Source organism: Tachysurus vachellii, chromosome 9 (genome assembly GCF_030014155.1).
Source record: "Tachysurus vachellii isolate PV-2020 chromosome 9, HZAU_Pvac_v1, whole genome shotgun sequence".
Lineage (NCBI taxonomy): Eukaryota > Metazoa > Chordata > Actinopteri > Siluriformes > Bagridae > Tachysurus > Tachysurus vachellii.
This window is the reverse complement of record NC_083468.1, coordinates 17,609,883-17,632,349: the sequence shown is the minus strand read 5'-3', so window position 1 is coordinate 17,632,349 and position 22,467 is coordinate 17,609,883. Positions and strand designations below refer to the sequence as shown.

Below are 22,467 nucleotides of genomic sequence, written 5' to 3'. Positions count from 1 at the left end.
AGGGAGTAATTAGTGTGTTAAAATGATTACACCTTTCTAGTTTTTAGCTATGTATAATATAATCTCAAATAAGGATGATTCACAGCTTGAATAGTTAGCTTAATGACTTTGATTATAAAATCACTTTAAATTAAGTGAAACATGTTTTAGCAACCTAACTATTCAGTGACCAGATGTTTACAAGACAGTCAGAGTTTGCTTCAGCTGCACTCAGACAGGAAATGCCAACATAAGGAGATTGTGTGGGTATGTTTGTGTATGTGTGTGTGTGTGTTTCAGTCACAAACTACAGCAATTAATCCATTCTGTGGTTGGCAGAGATGTCTTTAAAAGTGCACTACATTCCAAAGGCATTCAAATTTAGGACATTGCTCCTCAGAGGCACCATATAACCCCTCACACACCACAGCTGTGTAACCCGTCTGTGCAACAGCGTGGCGCTCCCTTTTTTTACAGTATGAAATGCACAACTCAACGATGGATTCCAGATCAGGAATTGAATGCATTTCTGTTTCACATCATTTCTCTGGAATGTTGTGCTGGTGCACAAGGCCCCAAGCAGAGCCGATGAATTCAAGGAAGTTTTGAAGGAGAGATGATGGGATGCAGGCACTGCTGGGGAGCGGGGTGCATCCGGAGCACCGCGCAAGTCATGCCGTTAATGACCCTCCATCAGGTTGCGTAAAGATCTCAGCTGAAACGCTGCATCTGGTGCACACATTTTAGCCCCTTTGCACTCTGTCACTCACGCACTGTCCACATAGCTGCATGATTATTTGTTGTTGTATAAATAATTGTTTTTGAGGGTCAGTGAAAGGAAATTTCAGAGGCTGATTTCCAAGCCCAATGTGTTCTAAATTAGAAGAGAGTGTACGTGAACTTGCAGAAGGAAAAATATAGTGATTAATGCGTTCGTTTATAGCTTACCTACCATGTGTAACAGTGTGTACTTTTTTGTATTTTCTGCAATTGGTTAATGAATAGGCCCATGTGCTTTTGGACATACATCAAAGAAGCACTTTTATGGAATGTACAGATTCTTCCATTTACATCATCGTTGACGTCTTTGGCCTTTGCTATGCAATCAACCAATTGCAACTCTGACATAGTTGCACAAAATAGATGTGGATTTTGTTATTCATCTAACTGCACGATTTGAGGTTTGATACACAATGAACTTTAAACTACCTAAAAACACACAACTGTGCCAAAAAATGAAGGTCATGACCATACTGTACGCTCTGTTGTGTTAATCTCTACTTGTTTTAACCAGTCTACTAGACTGTAAATCAAGAAAACAATATCAATAATACTAATAGTTTATAACTATAATATAACTATACAACTATACTATAATATATTTTGTGACCCTAACTGCATCGGGAATATTAATACCAGAGCACTGTGAAATTCTGGAGGGTGGAACTCCTTAGAGGTGATTAACTGTCAATATAAGCAGCTATTAATGTATTTCTGAATACAATTTCATAGGAAATTGTGCACCAAAAACTCTACATTGCCACACATAGAACATGTATAAAAGTTGATATCATGAGGTTTTCTCTTATTATTCATATATTTGGAAGGAGTCTCAGTGCTTCTTCAGGACAGAGGATTTTGTGATTTCTAAGTAAAATAACAAGCTGCATTTTTTCTGTCACGGGTATTAGTATCACGGGTAGCTGTTATAACAAAAGTGATAATAAACACTGAGTTGTCTCGTAGAGCTTCCATAACATTAAAAGTAAACAAATAAAATGTACAATGTAAATCGTATATTGGTAATTTGCTCAAACACTTCAAGATATGTTGTTATTGGAAAACATTCCACCTTGTTGTCTAGTTTCATATTCAGCCAAATAACATCAACATGTCACTGATTATCTGATTATTCCAGAAGTCTTAAAGAATGCTTATTTCTAAGGTTGTGCATATGTAACTTATTTGCTATGTATGTGCAAGTGATGAAATAGCAAATCATTGAACCCTGAGATTTATTAATAAACCCATTCCCACTCTTAAATATAAGCTTCAGTTTAATTAATATCAACACTCCATCACCTTGGAGCATCTTGGGTAATAATAAGTGCAGGCTAATTAACAACTGCAGTCATTCCACACTACATATGTGCAAACTATTTGTTTATTCATAATTTTATGACATTTCACCTATTTCAATCTGGACATCAAATTTAATTTCCTTGTGTTATCTTAGAAATTAACCTCGGTCTGTATTTGCTCTCCAAGGTTGTAAGTCTAAATGTGTGTTCATTATATTTAGATTTGGAGCAATTTATTCTCTAATGGATACAATGTGTTGATGGAAAATATGAGTGTAAGAGGAACGCAGTCATGTTGTTCTTGAAGTACAATGGCAAGGTGTGAGATGTCTAACTATTAGCTGCGCTCACTCTCACTTGATTAGTAACACATTTATACACGTTTACACACTAACCCCAAGTTAAACTCTGTTAGAGATTCAACAACCTAAGCTATAAATCACATATTTAGAGCAAGTCTTAGGAGAGCTCAAAAAGTAGAGAACAGGTCCAGAAATTTATAAATAAATAAATAAATAAATAAATACATACATTTTTAAAGGTCCAAGAACAGCTATTTGTAACAGGTCTTTTTCAAAGCTTGCCAAAAATGTCACTAGCAAATACCCTAAATGCATGATTAATATGATAGACACAGAAGCTTATTTTTCTTCATGTGTGTAAAGGCTATACCTTTAAGCCGGTTAGTTTGTAAAAACCTATTTCTCATATGATGCCGATTTCAAAAGGCAAAACACTGAAAGTCATAAAAATTTATTTTGCATCTTGCAAATTTGCATCAGGGTCTATTCTCTCACTAGTGTATGGAGACATCTGCTGGTACTAATTGCTATATCCCAGAAAAGGGTTTTTTTGTTGTTTTGTTTTGTTTTTTAATCAGAAAATTGTTTATAATTTCAAAAACAAATTGCATGACATCAAAGCTGCAGGAGCGGGCTGGAAAACTGTGTTTTACACCATACAGGAAAGTTAAAGATATTTCCTAAATAAATAAGTAAACAAATAAACAATCAAATAATAACTAGATTTGTAAAGTTCGTCATGACAAACTTTGATGTTGGCTTTGATGATGCAAGTATTTGCAAAGGCTGGTGCTTTTTGGAGGCGAGTGGACATAAGGGACATTGTTACTTTTGGAGGCAAGTGGACAGAAAGATAGGGTGCCAAAACATTTGGAGGCAAGTGGAGACGAGCATATGATGTCATCCGAATACTCCTGGGGAAGTTCCCCTCATTGGGCTGAGTGTTTTGATACATCACATGCCCATGTTATGCAACATTTTTTATTTTCACGTGACATCACGTGACGTCATCAGAATACACGCGAGGAAGTTCCCCTCATTGTTCTGAGTGTTTTGATATGTCACATGTCCATGTTGTAAAAAGTTTTTTGATTTTGCATATATTGGGGGCGGGGCTGCGGCACAACCGAAAGGCCAGTCGGTACACCAATTTAAAATTTTGTTCAGAGTATCACCCTAAAGGACCTGGCCGAGTTTGGTGTAGATAGTTCGAAAACTCGCCGAGTTATAAACCTCCAAAGTTTATAATGGGAGTCTATGGGAAAAAAGGCCACTTTGAGACCCGGTACCGGAAGTACCGGTACACGTATCGCTTAGAAAAGTAATAGCAACAAACTTCAGACCAGGGTCTACAACATATCCGAATTTGGTGCATGTAGCTCTAAAGCCCTAGGCCTCATTAAATTTTATAAATTTTTGTCTAAGCTGAAATAGGAAAACAGAATTTTGGCTTCTACAAAGCCAACATTCATTCATTCATTCATCTTCTACCGCTTATCCGAACTACCTCGGGTCACGGGGATCAGGCGTCATCGGGCATCAAGGCAGGATACACCCTGGATGGAGTGCCAACCCATCGCAGGGCACACACACACACTCATTCCAAAGCCAACATAATAAATAATAATAAGTAGTAATATCCTAATAATAAGCAGGCTACACTGGTGCTACATTTAATCTATAACTTTTGATAACGAAAAATTTCAAACACAAACATAACGTAACTTTTTTTTTAATGAATCTTTGCAAAGAAAAAGTCTCAGTTCTGAACATTATGTTAGTTTGATACAAACATGCACAATACTTTTTTGTGACAAAAACAATTCACAGACATTGATATCTGTTAAAGGTTTTAATAACAGTACTGCTCTGGTGTTATAACAGCTAAATACTGTAGTAGCCATGGGTCCATAAACAAAATTACCTCAATAACTGTATTTTGCGTGTGTCATGTTATTTTACACAAAGTACAAAACCATATTTCTACATCATACTTCATTCATCACTTCAACAAATTCTGCTGTTTATTGTGCCCCATTTTCATTTGAACAATACTAAATTAGGTCACAAAAACTGAGAAGGTTAGATTTTTGAAGATGTTTTTAAAATTGCTGGGTGAATGACACTAAAATTGCTGGGTGTTTTTTTTTTTTACTTTTAAAATGATCTTTGACATTTTTAATTAATTCTGTGCAAAATCTGTCATCACTTTGGAAGAAAATACACCTAAACCAACATATCTGTGTAGAATATGAATATGAAAACAAATATATGAATCCCTTCAAATGAGTCACAAAATGCCCTGCAATGTTACAGTATAACTGGAATAATAACAGATACAGCAAAATTAGAGTCTACAACGCAGTCACACAAGTTTCAAAGGTCCGTTTGAGTGGAATGTGGCCTACTTGGCCAATGTTCCCCCATTCAGTAGTGGTTAGATGTACAGGAACACTTTGCAGTAATGCAGGCAGAACAGCAATTATTCTTCATTGGGTCTGATCAGGCCTGCTTTTCCTCTCCTTCCAGCCTTTCTCTCTCAGACTCAGTTCTGTGTCTGTGAAGGCTGCAGGACCCCAGTTGGTGATCTTCTGAGGTCCTTTTGGGCCTGAATAAACACACACAGACAAATGAAAAAGCCAATGTGTGAACATTCAGGCAAAAACATGTGGAACTGGTGACAAACACACCAGGGCATGGATTAAATAAAGATCGAGGTGAGCAAAAATACAGATCATTACCAGGCTGTACAAGACGGATGAGTCCCTCATGATGGGCCACCTTGTCTTTCCAGCTTTTTGTCTTATTAGCAGCATCCTCCAATTTCTTCATTACTTCCTGTTCATTAGGAAACACAGGATCTAAAGTCAGATACTTTTAGATTAGGCCACTTGAGGGCGTTCTAAACAAAAAATAAGGGTATCTTATCTGCTGTCTAAAGGTATCTAATATTTGATCTTGAACTACTAACAAGTTTCACTTTCATCAATTCAACCCATTACATCATCTAAGGAAGACTGTCAAGATCAGGAACCAGTCAGGAAAAAATTTTATCAGGAGTGTCACTGTATTTTATTTTTTGGGTAATTTTATCCTGAATTTTTTATGAAAAACATTCGCATATATAATCAGGAATTTCAGATTCTAATATTGTGTAACTCACCGCTGTACAGGGTGACTATTTTTCCCTGCCTAACCTTGGAGCACAAATGACATGTTGGGGAAAGGCTTTGAGGCATGTGTAAAAAAAGCATACTTTACTATAGTCTTGTATCAGTGCTTGATTCATTTTGTCATATACATGACCTTTGAAGTCTAAAGTATTGTTTCAGAACACAACCACAAACTGCTCTGGAAACTGATTTCTTTGTTTTTTTGTTTTGAAGAATGACAATTAGAGATATATAGTTTTTTTTAGAGTAGGGGGACTCGTATCAACAAAGTTTAAAGTAAAAGAAAATCTTAAAAGCCTAAGTAAAAGAAAATCTATTGGTAATGTAATCTTACTGGCAAAATCAACAAACACAACAACACAACGACAAGCCCCATGTTTTAAGACGCATTACGATCTGCACTTCCTCACTGTAACCAACAGGTTCCACTAGCACTGTATTGTGTTCAACTTTATTTTTTCTAAAAGACTTTGGATGGATCAAAAGGGATCAGCATGAGAGCTTAAAAATTTTACAATGCCTGTCTCGACTAAGGATTTCAGAAGACAGCAGTCCAAAGATTTTAGATATTCAAAAGACATATCAAAACATTGGAGTTATCGGTTTCAAACAAGAAGAGAGCCAATGAAATGAAGTAGCATGCTAGTAAGCCCTAAGGGTCTACTAGCTCAACCTTGCTCAAAAAACATGATAGGAATATTACGCCCTTAATATTGTAACCCATTAAATGACACTACTGTTAATGAGGTACTGAAGGTCAAGAAATTTTTACACTTTATAATGGGTAAACAATAAATCAATATAAAGGACAGACAACATCCTGTGCAGTACCTCATACTGCTCCAGTGCGCTCTGTCTCTCTGTCTCCAGCCTCTGGAGCTGCTGCATTGCGTCCTGCAGCGCACTATCCTTCTCCAATCGTGCTCTCTCCAGCTCCTCCTTCTCGGCCTTTGTCTGAGAGATAGCCTGCTGCTGCTGCAGGTGGATCTGCTCCAGCTCTGAGCGCTTTAATGCCTCTTCCTCAAGCAAACTGCATCAGACACCACACACAAACCTGCGTTAATGTCTACTAGGTTTACTATTTTGTTTTTGCACTGCAAAGTCTGACTTTAAAGCATGTTGTGTGTAAAAACCTATCTGAATGTTCCTTCCTTAAAAGCTGATAAATATAATTCTAATACCCATTAAAATCCCAAAAAACAATTAATCATTCAGCATGAATTTAAAGAATCTTATGAACATGTCTATACATGGACTACTTTTTGTTTTAAGAAATAAACTTTAAAGCTTTAGATATAACAAACTTTGTCAAAGGATGGTTATAATTAAACCTTAACTGGTTCCATTGAAAAGAGTTCAAAAGAAAGTAGATTTTTTTTAAAACAATTTTGTTGTATTGGATTTATTAAATATGGCCTTTGAATCAATATTTTTGCTTTGTACAATATTTCTCCAAAGAGAATTTCTCCTCAATTTCAAAAGCAATTTAATTTTGTAAAAGCATTATCAATAAAATATAGAATGTCTGTGTTGTTTATGTTTTTATATGTAATTAATTTTTTTATTTGTAATTTATTTTTCAATAATAATTAACCTTAATTATCCCCTCACTCAGATTGGTTTAAATCAGCACCCGAGATCAGGGTCCTCATGTATTATTACAGCTTAAAAAGTACAAAATTATGTATGCAATTTAGAACCAATACAAAATGAACCTTTATAAATGCGCGTCAGTTGGATACGGTCCTAAAGTCCTGCACTAATGCAAGATCGGTATATGAATGCAAGAGAAAAAAAAATTTAGCTAAAAAAGATTTGTGCCTTAATGTTTAAAAATATTCCTCCTATAAAATACTTATAAAGTAAAATGCAACTACTGCAGTAAGGTTTTGTAAAGTGCTGAGCTGGTAATAGTCAGCACAAAGGCAGGAAGACAACAGGCATTATGATAGGTCAGACATTGGTCAGACAGAAATCACATCCTGCAAATACCTCACTCGTGTCACTGTTTCTGTTACTTCTGTACTTCCCTATCCACTAGAATGACTAAAAAGGACTTTTGTTGGCAGATCTTACTATTTGCTTACTTGGGTGTGTACTGTTTGCCAACAGCAAACATTACACATTATTTGATATTTGATTAAAAATGCAGTGTATGAAAGAGACAATTAAAAGTATGTTGTGTTTGTTATGTGACTGACAATAAGATATTCATATAAGATTTGTAACTCTATTTATCATAATTTCACCCAGTATTCAATTATGATAAATTATGATAAAACTTGCATCCATGTCACACAAGGTCACATATTTTATGCACATTATGAATTTGTACATAAAGTGCATTTTTGGTCTGTCTGTCTGTCTGTCTGTCTGTCTGTCTGTCTGTCTGTCATAATGTTATGTCAATATATAGTGGTTTAATAGCTACAGCAGTCATTATAATAGCCTTCAAGGATAAAGCGCTTATAATTTTGTGTTTCCGTATACACACAATACACAACTAACATACAGTGAATAGCACAACATTTTCTAAAAATAAATAAAAATAAAAAAACAAAAAGCCTAATCTGGTGGGTAAGTTTCTGAAGAGAACAGGGAAAAAACAGCTACATGACTGAACTGGAATTAAATAAAACCACAGAGTAGCACCTGCATATACACAGAGTAACACATGGTATTGCCCCAGTACAAAGAGGACTCATGACTTGTGAAAGCCCGAGAGAAAAGGAAACTGACAGTGTGAAAGTAAATGTGTCTGACAGTGTATACTTGATGTGCTCACTATAGAAAGTGGTTGTTTTTTAGGTATTGTCCCAAATCAGCGAAATGAAAAACACCAATTCCCTGCTGACATTTACCCAGTAGACTCTGGTTTGAATATTGTGTTTTGTGTGGGTACCTGGCCTGCAGTTTTCGTACAGTCTCTTCATCCTGCCTGGCCTGCCTCTCGTCTTCTAGTGCCTCCTCCAGGCGATGGTACATATCCTCCAGCTCCCGAACACGCTGCAGATACTGCTCTAGCTCACTGGACTTCTGTGCAACCTGCTCCTCCATCTGCAGCCTTACCTAATACATCCATATAAATATTAATACAGTTTGTCCCTAAAAAAGCTATCTTTTAAGGACTAGTTTCAAAAGAACATGGTATTTGTTGCCATAACCAAATACATGATGAAAGAAAAACAAAGACAAGGATGTGGTAGCTCAGTCGTTAAGGTTCAAAATTGCATATACAAAATTACATTTTAGTTCAAATCAGGTCCACCAAGTTGCCACAGCTGGGCCCCTGTGCCTTGAACCATCTATTGATCATGCATAGAATGAAATGAAATGTAATTTGCTCTGGATAAGGGTGTCTAACAAATGATGAATAGTGATTTATTCTGTATTTATCTCTGTGCAACCTTGGTAAACTATCTTCACTACTTGTAATTAACACATCTGAAACGATTCAAAGTGTGTAATAAACTGTATAGTTAGTCAACATATATATATATTTTTTTTTGGCTTTGAACTTTGGCACAATGAATTTGAAATAAATCTGTGTCTGTTAGATGAAGCAGAGGTTGCTTTATAATGGGGTATTTTGGGGCATTTTAGGTGAACTACAAATACATTTCCATATCAGGAGGACCGAAGGACGATTTTGTTTGGGTTTCTAAGAAGTGCCCAAAACAAACTTTGAGAACCTGTGGTCATCACTAAGATTTCAGTTTCGGAAAAAGAGACTTTGTGAACTGTAGCTGCTGAGAGAACATTTTTCTCTAGTTCATTCATTTTAAATACTTATTGCATAAGAAAAAAGCTCCACCGAGCGAAGAGAAAATGGCTCGAAACAGCCAACTTGTAAAATTGATAGCAGGAACAAACAGACCACAATAACACTGTCTGCATTCAAGGTTTGTGCATCTCAACTTCCCTATTTAAACCACAGGTTTAGCCTAGAGTTTAAATTGTGTTAGTGAGATGGTAATTATTGATAGTCGATGATAGTTAAATCTGAACATCCTGGCAGAAACAATCAGTTTTTGGACTGAAATATTTAGCTAATTAGCAAAACTATACCAGAGACTCTTCATATTGTACAAATTATTCTATGAATTAAAGCATTTTTAACTGTGAGTTTTGCTTGTGCATACACATTACCTGATTTATGTAGATCAGCTGTCTGTATTGGGTTGAAAAGGCTTTGTTTTTAGCCACAGTAATATATAACAAAGGGTTTTTAGAACAAATATAAATAATTTCTCCTATTTTTTGACTGGAACATTCAGGTTTAGTTATTTTTATGAATCATTTTAAGGAATATTTTTTATAAACCACTGTGATTGACCTAATGCAAATTTACTGTGACACTTATTGTGTGTATATATGCATGTGTGCATGTGAATGAGGGTGTTGCAGTTATTATTCAGATATATGTGGCTGTGTGCTTCCATGTTTCAAAGCATAACAGGAGAAAAGAGAAGTTAAGCTTGAATTAACTTCCTAAACTTTTCCAAATATAGTTAAAAGTAACTGAAGGCACTTTGCAGTTCACAAATGTTCCAACATCTTTGCACACCCCAATATGAGGGTGTGTCAATAGACAAAGCACAGTCCTAAACTAAGAAGGGGCTTTTTCACTGGGGTATTTCCAGTAACCTAGATACTAAAATGAACAGCAGTGAAAAGACTGAAGATGAATATAATGTGATGTGGTTAGTTCCATTCAGCTGTGTGAACAACAATAATAATATTATAAAATTTGTAAAAAAAAAAAAAAAAAAAAAACCATTTTCTCCTTCTCCATTTCAGCTCTGTAAAGATCCTCCAACTGGTTCTGGGTCTGCAGACGCCTGTGTTCCTCCTCAGCTGCCGTGGCTGCTGCGTCTTCCAGTTTCTAGCCAACAGTGACAGATAATATCAACATACTTTAATCACAAGGTTAAATGTAATTGTGAGTAGAGAAAAGGTATATTGTTCTTCATGAAAAAAGGCTCATGTTGGGCAAATTGCTGTTGTACACAAAGAATAACAAGAGGTTTTGATGGAAAATAATCAACAACACCATCATTGATTATTTGACAAGACCCATTATAAAATGACATCATACTTATTTACATTCTGTTCCTGATCCTCACTTTATAGCCACATGAGTACTGTTTTTTATGTTTTTTTTGTATTCTATAACAATATTCAAAGACACAACCTGTGTAAGTATCTTCAATGCAGAAAGGCAAAAGAATAAGAAATATATTTTTATACAAGCAATATACATTCATACAAGGGCTAGGACATTATTTTTATAAATTTGATGTCACAAATTGGTAGGTTTATCTGAGATCCATCTATGAATTTCTTAAATTAGCATCCATGTTCTTAACTCGTATACTAATCCTGACTTTGATGCACTCTCTGTATTTGGAATTACTATGAGTACACATTGCTTTTATATTTCTTTCAGAGGAAATTATAACATGTTTATCTTGTTTATGTAAGTGTCAAGTAACTAAGCAGACACTCTGCCACCTTGAAAATCTCTACAATTAAGAAAGGCAACCCAGCACTTTGCTACAAAGAGCTTAAAGCTCACACAGTGATGGACATTAAAAGTGGGCAGAGGAAAACCACAACACCAATAAACCAGCATGCAACAGACAACTTGGCCAGCAATAAATCCTGACACAGTAGATCTTCTCACTAAACCAGCCACACACAACCCAACGCAAGTCTATTTCCAGAGAGATCTTCCTGTTTAATTGACTACCAGCGTGTGCAAGTGTTAAACAAAAACATCTGTAAAGCTGCAAGCAAACTCCCCTGCTTCAGTTCTGCCTCAGTACACAGTAAGCAGGAATCATTCTCTAACAACAATATATTAACAGTTCAAGATATTGAACAATATCTATAACAATATACAATGTAACCACATTTGCATTATTAATTTTCTAGGGTTGGAACTGGAACAATCAATGCTATGCTCAGTAACACCATCAAGGCAACTGACTGCAGCTGTCACTATCTTCACCTCCCATTATTCACACGCACGTGTCAGGGTGAGACTCATCCTCCCAATGCCATTTGCAGTATCTCAGGGTAGTGTGAGATATCCCAGGTTGGACTGCTGAGACACAAGGCAGGTACTGTGTATCAGAATGAGCTCTGCAAGCATGTGTCAAGCCTGGATTACTCTCTTCTGGTACACTTATTGTTCTAATCTCTGTAAGGGGCAAGTGGGGCAGGCAGTAGATCTCAATGGCAAATTGTTCTCCACTCACACTATAGCCCAGGCTCACTCTGGGACAGACAAAGGGATCTTGTTGTCAGAGTCAGTCACACTGTCTGCACAGCAGTAGTCTACCAGAATTCTTAAATGTTGTGTAATACAAGTGTTGCTTGCTGTATATAAACAATCGTAGTTCTGATGAATCAAAACAATACTGTTCTGTCATTTATTGCAGATACAAAATTACATTTTACCAGTGGTACTAAGACAATTTGCAGTTATTGCTCAAATAATATACAATGACCTACATTTGCATACATGCTTTTACATAGTCATATGTAAAATAAGAAGAGATACCAGTTAAGTAGAGTTAACTATTGTCTGCCTCTACATCCTCTATCCACTATCACTATCATCTTCTAATGCCTTCTCTCTTCTATATTAACTCGTCAAGTATTAAGGCTTCAGCCTGTGTGTTTTGTGTAAGTATTTTGCAAGTTTATTTAAGTAACAATAAATTAAGGTGTAAACAAAGCTATAGAGTATAGCATATTGTATATTGTCTCATAAAGTATATGAGACAAAAATATATTGCATCATGAATGAAATTGCCCTACTTCAGAAAGAGCTACCTGTAGCAAAAACAGGAATAACCACATTTATGCGCATATTCACCAGACAGTTTTGTGTATTTCCTCAGTGGTTTACCAGTGAATTCACTTAATCTATAATACTTTAAACATAAAGATAAAAGACATAACATTTCAAGAGGTCAAATATACACATTTGAGTTTTAACCCAGTGCATGTATACCATAAGCTAGATTTATTTTTAAGTCAGTTGTACTTCCAAACAATAAATACGAAAAACATACGGTCATGGTTAAATTATGCATTGTAAATGTTACTAGAAGAATTTAATCAACACTACACCAATACAAAGTCAACAAAACTTGTCTAGTCTAGTCCTTATTGCTATTAATTTGTATGCCACAAAGCCCCTTAAAATATATATATATCAAGAAAGAAACTATTGATGAAAACTATTTCAGACATTTGAAGTTGCTGTGGTCTTGACCCTCTTTGGATCAATTCAAGAACTTAATCAGTTCATCTGCTGCTTACACTGAGAATTTCATGTAAATGTCAATATTCAACCATTTGTTTTTGAGATGTCATGCTAACAAGAATCTCAGACGGATGGATACTAGGACAGGCCATATGAAATTATAATGCTTCCACCACTCAGTGGAGGAGGCATAATAAATTAGCTGACTAACTTACAAGCTACAAAATCACCTTAACTGGATTGATCTAATATAAACTAAAGTCTTTTGTTATCAGATGTATATGTAAATTCACTCACAGTCACCTCCAATTGTTATTCACTAATGTAACTAAAACCTTTAAATCTTCAACAATACTTTAGAGCCCCTTCATTGTAAGTGTATTCTGTATTTAGCTATTCATGACTTTAAATCAGATTAGGCTCAGTGTGTGGTTAAAGATGTGGGTGTCTAGAAGGTGGGTGTAAGAGAATGGGTGTGTTTCACGTGCTTACTTAACAGGATTTATAATGAGAGGAGCTTACAGACCTTTCTCATAGCCTCGAGCTCTCTCTGCTTGTTCTCGTTGGCTGTCTGCAGTTCTTTCATCCTAAGTTCCAGTTGTTCCTGCTCAGCTTGTTGTTTCTGCCGTAGCTCTCGCCGTTTTTGTCGAGCTTCATGATGTGGAGCCGGACGGCCTAACTTCAGCAGAGAGATACACGTCTGAATGGCTGAGAGTCAAACAGAAAAGAGAATATTATGTACATTATATTTCTAATGTATGTAATATTTATATTAATTAATGAAGCAAACTTTATAATCAACAATATCGGTGTGGTTTCTATATGCATCCAACCTTGGATCCATTCTTGTTTCTTCTTTTTATCAGAGGCACTGATCTCATAACTTTTGTCTGAGCACTTGACAAAGAATAGGCATTTCTTCCCCTCCTTATCTGGTAACGACTGCAGAAATAGCATGGAAATGATTCATCAGAATTCATCAAATCATGGTGGAAACGGAAGGAAATTGATTACGTAACATACAAGAATTATCTCTGCATACTGCAACTGCATCGTCATTCATCAACACTTGCATACTGAACTTACATTAAAATAATAAGTGGTTGGATAAACTTAGAATGAGGTTTACACTGGTGTTACCATTTTGTGTTGAGGTCACATTTAAGTTCACAATAAGGCAAAAAGTATATACTGTAGGCCTATAATTTCATTTAAATAAAACTTGCAATCTACAGTGGTGTGAAAAAAAAGTTGGCGTCCTTCCTGATTTTTTTTTTGCACGTTTTTCACACTTTAATGTTTCAGATCATCAAACAAATTTAAATATAAGTCAAGGATAGCATAAGTAAACACAACATGCAGTTTTTAAAAGAAGGTTTTTATTATTAACGGAAAACAAAATCCAATTTAAAATCAGGAAGGGGCAAAAACTTTTTCACACCACTGCATATCTGCATTACCAAATCAAATACTATTGCTATTGCTATTGAAATGCTATTGAAATAAGGAGATTCCTGAGTTACCAGCCAGCCATAATGCAACACAAAGGGTTCATTTTGAAATATATCACTTGCCTCAACACAGCAGTTCCCATCCAGCAGAATGTCTCCTTTTTTCTCTGCCAGATCTTCACTCACATAGTATGAGATCGAATTGGGGCGCAGCAGAAACCACCTCTCTGTCCAGTTTTTCCGTTTGTGGCCTTTTTTCATCATATAACCCTAAAAAATAGAGCGGACTTTAACTATGGTTCAGTGTGTTCCTCTTTGAAAATGGTAGACTGCCAAATGATATAAATTTCAGTATTTCAATTTCAGTATTCAACTATAAAGCACATGGGCAATTTTTACTTCGTAATTCTAGTCTCTGACTGTGGTTGTGCATCTGGCCTTGGCAATGGTTTCTTTCCCCTCTTCTGTGCATACCAATTTAAATCCAAATAGAAAACACCACTGGTATCAGAGAGTTCCATTGATACCACCTGCATTTTCCAAAACATACTCACACAACAGACAATGCACCCCATGCAAAGAGTTTTGCAGGAACTACTCAGAGTGCATGCTCATAAAGAAGGCTGATTAGTCAGGAACATCTGCTTGAGACAGACTAGCTTAAATCACAGTAGCTTAAATTAAGTAAACAAATCCATTCTACCAAGACAACCCTGAAGGAGCTATATAAGACATAGACTCATGATTTACATGAACCATATCTGTGAGGCTCTGATTCACCTGTTTCAACATATCCAGTATGAGTTCCTGGAAAACCTCACTGATGCCCATGGAGAGGGTCTGGCGGTCCATCCCTTTGCTGAAATGCCCCTTGCCAACCAACTCGATCAGCTCCCACACATTCAGGCACTGCTGTTTGAAGTTCAGCTGCATCTTGTAATCCTCAAATTTCTCCTCGATCCAGCTACCACCCATCGCTTCTGTCAACTTACGCAGGAAATACTCAATCTAGGGAACAACGAAAGAAGGATGAAGGTTAATCATAAAACTCACCCTATGAATATTAAAAAATAGCATGTGGTACTCTATATTGCAGAATTTACCACTGCACTAAACCGTTTTATAATGTTTATTAAATTAACTGTGCAAATTCAGGTAAGGATTCAGAGAAATTAAACAAATCCACACAGATACAAAAATAATATAGTCACAAGTCTATGATGCTGCATTCCACATAATCAAAATAACAATGGCAACATGAACCTGGTGAGTATTACAGGAAGCTGAGTAGTTCCGTTTTTGCTCCTGGTACTTCTTTATGATAATAATAACTACATGACTATTGCCTTTAATATCTTTTATGTTACTAAAGGAAGGTTATAAGGAATGAAATAAATGCCAGATCAGTGATATTAAGATCACTGAATTCATATTAATATCAGTGTTAATTTAACACACTGATTACTACTGATTCCTATTAGTCCTAAGACTATTAATGTATCTTCAGAGGAATAAGAGGCAGCAGATTGTGTTATAGAAAGCATACATGAAAGAAACAGTTAAGGTAACTAGAATGGAAATGTCAGTTTATTGGCTTGGGGTTTAATAAGTTAGGGACATAAAATAATCTTACTATTTCAGTCTTATTTAAGACAAAAAACCTCTACAAGCCTATGTTTTATTCAGTAATGGGTATGACATAAAAAGGTGAAGACTCCATTTATGACCAAACATTATATACATTGTGGAGGAAATGACATTTCATGTCATGGTTTTCTATGTCCATCACCGTAAACTACTTTTTTTCTACAAAAATTCCAAATACTGTTTAACACAGTCCTACAATGGTTTGCATCATACCTCCTCAGTGACCATGATCAAAGGGTACCGGTCCTCTGAGAGAAAGTTAAATATGCACCAAATCTTAAATGCATCATCATCAGATATGAGCAGGTGATTTCTGTTGAGGTTTTTCCTGGCGCATAGCGTCCAGCACATCCTGTTAAAGTCCACTCGATCAAAGTTGTCTTGTACCTGATGTAAGAGATGAAGACATACAGAGAAAGTTACTGACAAAAATGAAAAGGTGATTAGAACACACATTGCTGCATGCTTTCTATTGGCACAGGGCCAGCGTTCCCAGGGCTACCTCTGGAACACTAAACAAAGCTGCTGATAATAAGGAGTCGTCCAGTGCCTAATTCACATGAGCTTCTACTGGGAAGCAGGACAGCTCTACAGCCAAGCAAACATCCTCAATTCAAACAATCTATTTCATGGAACACTGTAAGCTAACAAACATTTTTAATTAGAAGAGAGTTCTTTTTTCCTTCACTGTTAAATAAAACTTTAGTTTTACTGAAAAATACAAACTAGCACGGAAACAAGAATAAAAAAGTCTACTTCATCCACAAGCAGTTCAGAGTTTAGTTACTTTTTCCAACCAGGGCAGTTAGGTAGGCAAAGATTCCTGCAAATAAGATTTGGCTCCACTGCAACCTTGACCAGAATTATGCAGGTGATGAAGCTGAATTAATTAAAACAAATGTTTAAGCACAAAGTGTCATGTATTACATGTTATTCTTGAAGAATTTCAATGAAGGATGTCTCTAATGTTTGGATGCAGTGTTAGCCGGCCTTTAGGTGGGACAGTGGGTAGCATTGCCGCCTCAGAGCTCCAGGGTTCCTGGTTCCATCCTGGTAACTGACTATATGGAGTTTTGCATGTACTTCCTACATCTATATTACTTTCCTCTGGCTTCTCCACAAAATGCAGAGATTTGAACTGTATATAGTAAATAGCTCCGACGTGTGATGAGTGTGTAAATGGGTATGTAGTGGTTTTTCAGTGTTCATGCTTGTCAGATTTGTTTGGCAACTCTTTCAGTGTGTTCCTAACTTCTGTCTAGTTTTCTCTGAATAGGATCCAGATAAACCACAACCCTAACTATGAAAAGCACATATAAAAAAACTGAAATGAATGTGAATGAATGAATAAATAAATAAATCAATCAAACAATTGTCACATGAAGGGCCTAATTCAGATTTCCGCAATACTACAGTTATATACTTCTGGTTACTTGTCCATAGGTGCTTGTGATAGAACTATTGAAAGAGCAGGATGCCAATAATGCATTCATGATTCATCTATCTTTATTCATTCTTGAAGGATATCTAAGGCTGCAATGCAGGGATACACTCTGAAAAGGACAGTCTATTGTATAGTTCATACAAAGAAAGGCACACAATACCTGCTGAACCACCACGCCATCCCTGTATACACTACGTCTTACATGATTAATAAATTTAATTTAAATAATTGTACCTGTACAGGAATGTACCCAAAATCATGACTCAATATATCTTAAATATATTTTATGGGACTTGGATCAATTCTTATCTATTCCTATTTCTAAATCCACCTGTTAACTACTGTTATGCTGCATTTGAGGCAAAATTTCAACTTGTAATTTAACACCTACTACCGGTAAAAAATGCCCCCTCAGGTTGCAATTTCATTTCATCATCTTGGGGTAGTCTTCTCAATTACCAGTTCCTTCTCTGTTTATGCACACAGTGAATAAAATACATTTTAAATGATTTAATAGAAATGTTGGCCTTAGAAAATTAATACACAAACACAATACTTGGTTGAATTTGTAACACTGAACACAAATTGCATGCATGTTTGGAGTTCACAGTAAAACAAAACCAATAACGATGCAGGCCTCTAACTGTAAAAGTGAAAGTACAGTAGATTTTTTATGAGCTTTATCCTAAAGAGGTGTGAAACAATTTGCAAGTTACCACTTACAAAGCACTGCAAATTCAGCAATAGCTGAAAGTTATTAAATGGTGTTGGAGTGCTATGCAGGGCAAGTTATGATCTCATTGTTCCACAAATGTGTCCTTGGGGTTTACAGAAAATACTCTATAGAAGCACAGATTTATATCAGTGTGAAAGCACAAACATGTGCAAACAAAGCCTATTGCTGATATAGTGGTTAAAACAACCTTAGCTTTTAAATAAACATGCATACACAAATGCTGCCTCACTATAATCCATAAACACACAGCTGGATTTATTTTGAAAGATCTTTTTTTTGTAAAAGTGTGCACTAGTTTACGTCACACACACACACCTCCCATTTAGTTTTGTGCACTGTGGGACTACACAATAGGAGCCTTGTGGAGGCCAGAACGGTCACAACTGCTGCTGAGCTACAGAGAAAACTGGCCATTTGCATTCTACAGAGCTGAGAGGCAGTGAGATTTGTAAACAGGCCTTATCACCAGAAGCAGGCATAAGGACACAATTCAACAATTCCATTCACGACCTTACACAATTCAGGAAAAGAATTTTCATGTTCATGTTCTATTAAAAATCCTTCACAAAATTCTCTTTTTATTAATAGTAAACTAGATATTTAATACAATTCATACTTATGAGATAAATGATTTTTTAAACAAAAGCACAAGGACTATAAAGAATACATGACAAGTACCTAAACTTGTATGAACTGGGTCAATTTTACCACAAGGCCATCGTGGTACACATGGTACCCAGCGGCAATGTTCATTAGGAGAGATGCTCTATTTTTGGTCTTGCATTTGTATAAAAGTCCTGCTCTTTTGTTCACCCTCTGACATCACAGTACTTCATTAACAATGCATTCCAGGATCTGAGACAAATGTTATAGACAAAAAAGTACTCAGTTTCACATCTGACCTACAAAACAGAAAACTACAGTAGGACAACACTGTAAAACCAGGAAATCCACCACATACACTCATGACAGAACCCATGAGCTGAAACCCTAATTCATCTGTGTTTATTCAGTAGTGTACATGTCAGTTCCTAAACAAACAGATTTCACTAGCTGCCACAGCTAAACACAGCTTTCTATACCAAGGACTAAACACACCGTCCCTGTTTGAGACCTTGCTTTTTATAATAAGTGAGTAAGTTCTAAAACACTACTTGTGTGAAAGCAACCATTTTACAGGATCACAAAGACACCCAAAATAGTCCAAGGTCTGCTCTTACACAAATGGTCCAGAATTGCAACTTTGTCTCATAACAGTTGGATGTGTAATGTAGGTGGCCCTAATGTGGCAGCAACAAGAAGTTGACTCAGTTAAAGCACACACACGCACACGCACATACACATACAGGAAGAAAGAAAGAAAGAAAGAAAGAAAGAAATGGTGAGACATTTGGTACAATCAAACTACAGACTGAGCGAACAGATTTGGCAGTGAGTCATGCTGGTGGTCAAGGAAAAGGGAAAGGCGGATCACAAAAGGAGTGATATGGGTTGGGGGGTGGTAGATGAAACACTGCCTCACATTTACCATTAAAGAAGTATCCTGTGAATTCATAAACTGAGCACTGGCTTAAGGTTAAACATTAAAACATACTATTGTAAAACTAAAGATTATCTTAAGAAAAATTAATACATGTGAAACCTCATTTTCCTGGATCCCACAAGAGATGAGTTGTGAAATATCTCTTCCTTAATCGGCTTCCTCTTTCACAATAATGAAAGAAACCACCTCTATTGCTTCAAAAAGCCATTCACAGTGTCCTCCATATAGTGTCATGCTTCAAACGTAATCAAGCCTAATTCCTTTGTTATCACCAGGAAAGGCTAAAAGATACTTCAGTGTAACTAAGTGTCCAGCAAAGAAACCCTCTGTTGCATTCAAGTGTTTTCTAGTTCATATACCCACAGTCTATTAACATGACATCAGCAGTGGAATGTTAAGCCTCACTCACATTAACTTTCAGTACCTCTTGTAAGGTCTTCCATAGATAGAAAGGTTTTAGCAAGAAAACTACTAATACTGAGCACAAGAAGCTCACCTTGTCCAGAATGAACCGGTTCAGGTAGGGCATGTATCCCTGATTGGAGACGGGTCCTTCATCATCATCTCTGAAGTGCTCCTCCAGAGCCACTGGATCATGAGGAATCTTCATCACAGTGCACAGGCTATGAGAAAGCACCTGAAAGTGACAACAAAATAATAACACCCATGACTTAGTATGCCGTGACTTTTCCTAATAGTAAGCATGGTAAACCAACAAGCTGTGCTTGCCAATAGCAAGCTCTTTTGTTCAAAGTTTACAGTTCTCTTCTCCTTTTGTGGAATTTGTACTTTGATTAAACAATATATGCTTAATCTTTGTACTTCAAGTTCCTCCAAAGCCATTTTGAAAATGACTGAAAATGGTCATCCACCATGTTCATATTTATTACATTCACAATTATATTGAATGTACACCTTGGGAGCTTTCTAGGTGTATCTATGAACCAGTATTAAATAAAAAGAACTAAGAAATAAAAAAATAAAAAAAAACTAAGAAACTAAAGAAATAAAAATAAGTACATTTGGCCCAATAAAAAGACTCTAATGGGTATTTCACAAATTATATTATGATATATGATACTCTTTTCTGGGTATATTATATATTATCAGTAATTGTAAACTATCATATATATATATATATATATATTTCAGAAAAAAGACTAGTCACAGTAAACTTCAAACCAGTAGTGTTACACTGTCATTTTAAAACGCAGCTTAAAACACTCAAATATGAGTGATATGAAGTTTTTAATATTTTCTTAGATTTTTAATTCCTCTGAGTGACTATTAAAGTATCAACATGCCTTGTTAAAAAAAGTTAATGATGTTAAAAGACTTTTCACAGATAAGTGTTGAGTTTATTCTCCTGTCTCAAAACAAACGATATCTCATCAGTTCCAAGTCTGTGCTGTTAGTCAAAACAGCAGAGCAAAATAAAACCTAAGCATTTTGTATGTGTATTATTATAGTTATGAACTCTCAGTAATGGTTACGCATTAAAAACTAACTTTTCACCATTTTGCTACTTTATTTACATATTTGCATAATGACCTTGACAAATTTTGTTCAAATACCTGCTCTACAGTATTAAAAAGACATCATATAAAATTAATGATGGCGATGCAATTATCTTTCTTTCTTCTTGATTTTTAAATCTGGCACTAACTTGCATTAATTTCATCACTAATCTAAAAAAAGTTAATCATCATAATATATTTTCTTCAGAATCTATTCAAGCAGATCACACACACACCTCAAAACAAGGAATGAAAGTTTAAAAAACCTTTCACTGTTCTGTTTATTGTGCTTTACTAATAGCTACTACCACTACATTTCAGACAGGACAGTAATGTGTGGCTCCTGTTTCTGTGGTCGTCTGTGCAACACTCAGCACAGTATAATACCAAGTGAATGATTGAATTACTTGGGTTACTTAAAATGTCGCCGAAAAGTCGCTTCAAAGTGCTTTACATTGTGCTGAACAAAACCACAGCACAAAAAACCTGCTTTTATTTTTATCACTCACATCAGTCCAGTCTACTGTCTCTGGCTCCAACACTATGGCAACCAAACATGTGTGTGTAGGTCATGGTAAGTGTTCATTCCTGAAATAATATCTGAGTGAAGATAAAATAGATATTTTGGTGTGTAATTTAATAGTTAACCCTAGCCGATAGTGCACGGCGGACTGGAGGAACAAAGTTAGAGAACAAAAAAAAAAAAAAAAAACAGAACAAAAACTACTAAGTGTTCCGTTCTGGACAAAATCCTACCTTTAACTGAGACTTTGACACTTTCCCACTTTTGTCCAAATCCAGCGCTGTGAAAGCATGCCATATCGACTTTAATAGTTCGTCCCTTAGTCCCATTTCGAGCGGCATAGACTGGCTGAGGTTCTTCACACTTCTGCTCGGAGAAGGTTCCTGTCGCACGGACCGAGCGCAGGTCACGTGACTGTGGACTAAACTGCACTCAGTACAGCGCTCACACAGCGCTCACACACAGCAGCTCGAAGTGCGTCAATACAGCAGTCTAAGTGCTTACAGCAATACAATAATATGCGGTACTTCAGCGTTATTGCTTTGTAGATGCTGATGAAAAATCCAACATGAACAAATTACCTATCAATATTCATAATCAATATTAATGCGTCATATTCAATGGTCCAAAATTTTTTTTTATTTAATACATACCACCTAGTGCTCAATGGACTGCTCAATAACACTCGTGCCAATGGAATTTAATCCTTCTTCAAGCCATACTAAATCACTCACTAACCAAGTGAGTCCAGCTGTCCGTCTCCTCATCTATTGGCTCTGCCCAACAGACAGG

The 22,467-nt window shown here is 36.1% G+C and overlaps 1 protein-coding gene across 1 annotated transcript; it reads right to left on the bottom strand.

The window, feature by feature from the left end:
• Positions 1–4,094: 4,094 nt before the first annotated feature.
• Positions 4,095–22,076, bottom strand: swap70b (switching B cell complex subunit SWAP70b). The gene is made up of 12 exons (XM_060878030.1): positions 21,909–22,076; positions 20,132–20,272; positions 16,126–16,299; positions 15,046–15,273; positions 14,389–14,535; positions 13,648–13,756; positions 13,341–13,522; positions 10,313–10,420; positions 8,438–8,604; positions 6,367–6,565; positions 5,104–5,200; positions 4,095–4,970 (listed from the first exon to the last, which is right to left on the bottom strand). Exons 1-12 carry the CDS (start codon positions 22,014–22,016, stop codon positions 4,852–4,854), a joined length of 1,779 nt encoding a protein of 592 aa, XP_060734013.1. The 5' UTR covers positions 22,017–22,076; the 3' UTR covers positions 4,095–4,851.
• Between the last annotated feature and the right edge of the window lie 391 nt (positions 22,077–22,467).